This window comes from Camellia sinensis, chromosome 3 (genome assembly GCF_055761805.1).
Source record: "Camellia sinensis isolate YWXY chromosome 3, ASM5576180v1, whole genome shotgun sequence".
Lineage (NCBI taxonomy): Eukaryota > Viridiplantae > Streptophyta > Magnoliopsida > Ericales > Theaceae > Camellia > Camellia sinensis.
In genome coordinates this window covers 38621923-38628135 of record NC_138963.1, presented here as the reverse complement: position 1 = coordinate 38628135, position 6213 = coordinate 38621923, and the positions used below count along the sequence as shown (strand labels likewise).

At 36.1% G+C, this 6213-nt stretch overlaps 1 protein-coding gene across 1 annotated transcript; it reads right to left on the bottom strand.

Moving 5' to 3' along the window:
- Nucleotides 1–1283: 1283 nt before the first annotated feature.
- On the bottom strand, nucleotides 1284–3707 carry LOC114273253 (uncharacterized). The gene is made up of 2 exons (XM_082917955.1): nucleotides 1746–3707; nucleotides 1284–1663 (listed from the first exon to the last, which is right to left on the bottom strand). The coding sequence occupies exons 1-2, from the start codon at nucleotides 3673–3675 to the stop codon at nucleotides 1284–1286; spliced, it is 2310 nt and encodes a 769-aa protein (XP_082774081.1). The 5' UTR covers nucleotides 3676–3707.
- Between the last annotated feature and the right edge of the window lie 2506 nt (nucleotides 3708–6213).

The following is a 6213-nucleotide window of genomic DNA, read 5'->3' as shown; positions in this document are numbered from 1 at the left end:
CCTACTCTATATCGAGAGCTCGTGGGGTTGCTTAGTCTATCTGACGGTTACTCGTCCTGATCTTGCCTATGTTGTTCATGTGGTTAACCAGTTTGTCTCTGCTCCTCGCTCCACACATTAGGCTGCCTTGGTTCAGATTCTTCGCTATCTCTCAGGTACTATCTTTCAGGGTTTACTATTATCCTCTACTTGCTTTATGGATTTGGTGGCCCATGTTGATTCTGATTGGGCTGGTAATGTTACTGATCACAAGTCCACTTTTGGTTTTTGTATGCTTCTTGGCGATTCCTTGATCTCTTGGAAAAGCAAGACACAAGCTATTGTTCCTCACTCTACTGCCGAAGCTGAGTATCGTGTTATAGCTCATGCTATTGCTGAATTTATCTGGCTTCGTTGTCTTCTTTTTGACTTGGGCGTCCCTCAGTCTTTCCCGACCTCCCTCTATTGTGACAACCGCAGTGCTATTCAGATTACACATAACACTGTCTTCCATGAGCGGACCAAGTACATTGAGATTAATTGTCATTTTGTTTGTCAACATCTGCAGTCTGGCTTTATCTCACTTCCTTTCATCTTTTCGGCTCTGCAACTTGCTGACTTCTTTACTAAGACTCACACCACTGCTTGGTTTCAGTTTCTTCTTGGCAAACTCTCAGTGTTTTCTTCCCAAACACCTTGAGTTTGAGCGGGAGTGTGAGAATAATATTAGTATAGTATATATTATGTGAATATTGTTTCCTATTTAGGATTGGTTTAGGTTTATTCTTGTTTCCTATATAGGATTAGTGTTCTATATCAATTAGAATTCTATTTGTTTAGTAAATACAATTGAATATACGGAAATTCTTCAGAATTCTTACACAATGAATGACTTTCACAACACAAATGAATGCAACGCATCAAAGCTTGCTTTGTAGTAGATGTGTTAAAATAAGAACATTTTGACAATGTCAACTAGATATACACATTTTTATCCTGTAACTAGAATTGCAATCTTAAATTCCTAATCACTTTGAGCAAAGCATCATTGAAATTGATTCTAGTGCAAGACCTTTGTTTTTGGACATATCATGATCCAATCAATATATTACATCTCTAGCATAGACAAAATAGGTCTCAAAAAACATGTTTGCCACTTAGAATATTAAAGGTGAAATTCAAATGTTCACATATAGCAGCCTTCATACATATTAGTTGTAACAACCAAAGTCTTGGAAACAAAAAACAATGCATGACATTTCTAAACATGGATTTTTTTTCAACAAAAAACACAAGCTTTGACTTTATTCATTTATTGGATGAAAATCTATTTCTGCATTCCTTGCTTGTACTAGTGAAATTGCACAGAGAGGTGTAGTGAAAATATTCCTGCAAGACTGAAACTCTTGAGATACGCGCAACATTGTAGGACGAGATCTCGGCTCAGAGCGTAAGCATGCAATTGCCATTCTAGCAACTAGAACAATGTTCCCCACAAGTATTGGATTAGTTGGAGGCAGAAGGCGCGGGTCTAAGACATTAGTTAGCATTATGTTTTGAGCAGACAATGATTCCAATGATGAGAGAAGTTCTCCAGGATGCCTTCCCATGATTGTTTCGAGTGCCACCACCCCAAAGCTATAAGCGTCACTCTTTTCAGTCACAACCATTGTGTAAGCAAGTTCTGCACAAACAAAAGATCAATGAAAGAAACCATACACTTCACTTAATGTTTAAAGAAATTAAGGAAAAGTATTTTTTGCTACCTGGAGCAATATATCCATAAGTGCCTGCAATAATAGTTTGATTCGACGAATCGGGATGTAGCAATCTAGCAGTGCCAAAGTCAGAAACAAAAGCCTCCAATTTGGAGTTCAGTAAAATGTTGTTGCTTGATATATCCCGATGAACAATAGGTGGGTTGCAGTCATGATGCAGGTAGGATAGAGCATGTGCTATTGCTTTAACAATGTTTACCCTTAGAGTCCATCCTAATTCAACAGCTTCCTCATCATTTCTCAGGAAACAAAACAAACTTCCCCTTTCCATGTATTCGTACACCAGGAACATGCATTTGTTGTTCAAACAGAACCCATAAAGCTTTATTATGTTTCGGTGCCTTACATTAGTTAACATTTGCACCTCATTTCTGAAACTCTTGTCGAAAGTTGGCTCCTCTGCTTCCAAACGATGGAGTTTTTTCAATGCAATTACTTTGCCAGATGGCAACTGAGCTTTGTATACGCTGCCATAACCACCGGTTCCAATGCAGTGTCTGATGTCAAAGTCGTCTGTTGCTTTGACGATGTCTTCGTATGCAATTCTTCCATCGTAATTCCATATCGAGCAAATATCCCCATTTTTCATTGCCCTTGCCTCAATTTTGTTTTTTTGGGCCTTACGGCAACGAAAACATCCAAATGCAAGAAAGGCAAGGAAAACTATGATAGGGAGAGAAATGATAAGAGTAAACTTTACTATTTTTTTCTTTGACCAATTTCTTGCTTCATATAGGGGTAGACAATCATACCTTTGTTGTGGGATTTGACCCTTGAGACGATTGTATGACAGGTCAAGACCTTTTATGTAGCAAAGACTATAGGGGACCTCGCCAGAGAGATTATTGTGGGAAAGATTCAAGTGAGCCAATTGTGTCATATGTCCTCTTTCTGCTGGAATTAGACCTTGAAGGTTGTTAACACTTAAATCCATCCAAACCAATCTCTTTAGCTTCCCTATTTCTGAAGGGATTGGACCAGTAAGTCGATTTGATGAGAGATCCAGCCCGGTCAAATTGGTCAATTGACCAATAGATGAAGGGATTGGACCACTAAGTCGATTTGATGAGAGATCCAGCCAGGTCAAATTGGTCAATTGACCAATAGATGAAGGGATTGGACCACTAAGTCGATTTGATGAGAGATCCAGCCAGGTCAAATTGGTCAATTGACCAATAAATGAAGGGATTGGACCACTAAGTCGATTTGATGAGAGATCCAGCCAGGTCAAATTGGTCAATTGACCAATAGATGAAGGGATTGGACCACTAAGTCGATTTGATGAGAGATCCAGCCCGGTCAAATTGGTCAATTGACCAATAGATGAAGGGATTGGACCACTAAGTCGATTTGATGAGAGATCCAGCCAGGTCAAATTGGTCAATTGACCAATAGATGAAGGGATTGGACCACTAAGTCGATTTGATGAGAGATCCAACCAGGTCAAATTGGTCAATTGACCAATAGATGAAGGGATCAAACCTTCAAGATTGTTGCCGGGGAGATCAAGGAAGGTGAGCTTTGACAGAGAACCAATTTCCTCAGGGATGCTTCCAGTTAAGTAACACCCCTCGAGATAGAGATATTCAAGATTTGGCAAGGATGTCCAGTTCATGTTTTCAAGCTTTCCGGGGAGGAAAGTGCAATAATCAGAATAAGGACAATTGTAAGAAACGTCTATGCGAGCAACACCTCCTGCCCCATTGCAATTGATGCCCCACAGCTTGCAGAGATCTGTAGAAGAAAAGTTCCCCCACCAATGGCTATTGAGTATAGCTTTCGCTTCTATCATTGACGACGATGATGCCGTAGATGCTGAGGCTAACAAACTAGTATTAATAACTGTCATTGATACTAGCGCTATGAGTATAGCAAAGGAATAACAAACAGAGGGACAGGTTATGCTATGTTTACTCATAATTGATGTATGTCTGTATGTATGGATTCTGTTTTGGAAGCTCTAAAAAAAGTCATGCCATTTTTACTCAAAGAGAGCTTTTATTCTTAAGAATAATATTGGTGTTAGTGAAAAAGAAAGACTCCAATCCGTCATTGTCTTCCTTGTAACTTCTGTCATGTTGTTATATTAAAAATCATAAACCACAGTGAGAAAATTACTAATAAGTTTTATCGTGTTTTGAAAATTACTATTCTGTTATATCAAATTTCAATATTAATAAATAATTCCTATTTCCTTTTTTATTTTATAAGTTGTTGTCAAAAAAGTTCAATTATTCATAATAGTATATTTTATTTTAATTTTATCTTTCTCATTAAAATATAAACTAAAAATTTCATTAATAATTTTAATTTATTAAAAATTTTATAATAAAAAATATTTTTAATTGTTGAAATTAAATGAATTTTCATAAACAAAAACATAAGTATGAGATTAATCAATTATCTCATCCATTGAGAAATATACACATTTGTCATAATATTATTTGACTTTGTTCAATTATGTCATCCATTATTTGATTTTGTTCAAAAATCTTCTATTCACAAGGATAAGAAACAAAAATTTTCTATTTGTTTTGGCAATGTTAAAAGTCATATTTTGGCATGCCACAGTCCCCAAAATGGTATAAATGTAATTTTTTGTTTTATTTTTTTCATAGAATGTCAAATAGAATTCCAATCTTAAATTCTCATGACTTTGAGCAAAGCATCATTGAAATTGATTCTACTGAAAGATTTTTTTTTTTTTTTTTGACATCCTTGCTAGAGATCATAATCCAATATTATATCTAAACATGGATTTTTTTTTTCCCTACAGGAAACGCAAGTATTGACTTCATTAATTTATTGGACAAAATCTGTTTCTGTATTCCATAGCTGTAGTAGTGAAATTGCACAAAGAGGTGTAGCTAAAGTCTTCTTACAATATTGAAACTCTTGAGATAAGCATAGCATTGTTGGACGAGATCTTGGCTCAGAGCGCAAGACTTTGAGCAAAGCATCATTGAAATTGATTCTATAGCAAAACTATTTTTTTTTTTTTTTGTGTGTTTTTTGGACATCCTGGCTAGTATTAATAACTGTCATGCATACTGCTAGTATGAGTATAGCAGAGGAATAAACAGAGGGAGAAGTAATGCCATTTTTACTCATAACTGAGGTATGGGTGAATTCTGTTCTGCAAGCTCTAAAAATAATCAGAGCATGTATGTATGTATGGAAGGAATCTTTAGATCAAAGAGGGTTTTTAAGAATATTGGTATTGGTAAAATAAATATATATAATAAATAATAAATAATAAATAAAAAAAGAAAGTCTCATCAATTATTTAGTCATGGCTCGGAACAATGAACTTTTTCACATTTGCACTGGCTTTGACTTGGACTTGAACAGAAAAAAAAAAAAGAATCAGGTGGTGGCCGGCTTTGCAACTATGCAGCTCAAGTGGCTGCCATATGCCTCCTTCCTGTGAAAGCCTCGTAATTTTGTTTTATTATTATTATATATATTTTTTAAGGGACTTCTACAATTAAGGTGGTCATCAAAGGCTTGTTTTTATACTAAAGTTCCATATAAAATGTACAATTCTTTACTTTATTTTACTCTTTTATTTATTTATTTTTATTTTTATTTTTATTTTTCCTTTTCAGCCATTCGGTTTTAGTTTAGTCAGATTAAGAAAGACAAAAGGAATTACACAAGTATATTCTCAATTATCTAGCGAATCCATACCCGAATTGAACCGATCCCTATATGCCTCTTCCACCATGATCTTCACTTCGGAATTGTCTTGCCCAATGTTGAATCCACAATACCGATGTCGAATCATGACGATGAGCCACTCCAGAATCCACCAAACTTTCAGGCTCGAACTCCCCAGAATCCACCAAAGAACAACTCTTTCTTTTGTATAGAATAAACAAACAATCCTTTGATGTATACTACTTAAACCATGAGTTGAATACTCAATCAAACGTAAAAGAAAACTAGTAAAATAACCCCAGATGTAAACCCTAATATTCAAAAAGAAGATCTGGAAGCGTAACCCTAAAATCTGACTAAAACACATATTTATAGCAAACTATTCCGCGATCTCCTCTCGAGCGCAGGAATGGCCGCTCGAGTGAACTGACGCTCGTGCGCAGGAAATTCCGCCCGAGCAGAAAAATGCAACTCCCAGTACTTTTGCAGGCGATCAAACTTCTGGAATCAAGGATTCTCTGCTCGAGCACACAAACGGCCGCTCGATCCCCGTCATAGTCAGCGAAGTGGCAAACCTGATATGATTAATATCACAAACTCCTCTGCATAGGCACACTTTGGGTTGGATTTGCATCTAAAAACTCACAGCCTCACTATAATAAAAGTTGAACAAAATTACAAATGAAAGGAGTTTTGTCAAACGAGATTGCTAAGAATAAAAACCTAACAAAAATTTTAAAAAAATGGGTAAATTATACTGACACCTTCTGAAGTTTCTATTTAATATAGATTTTTC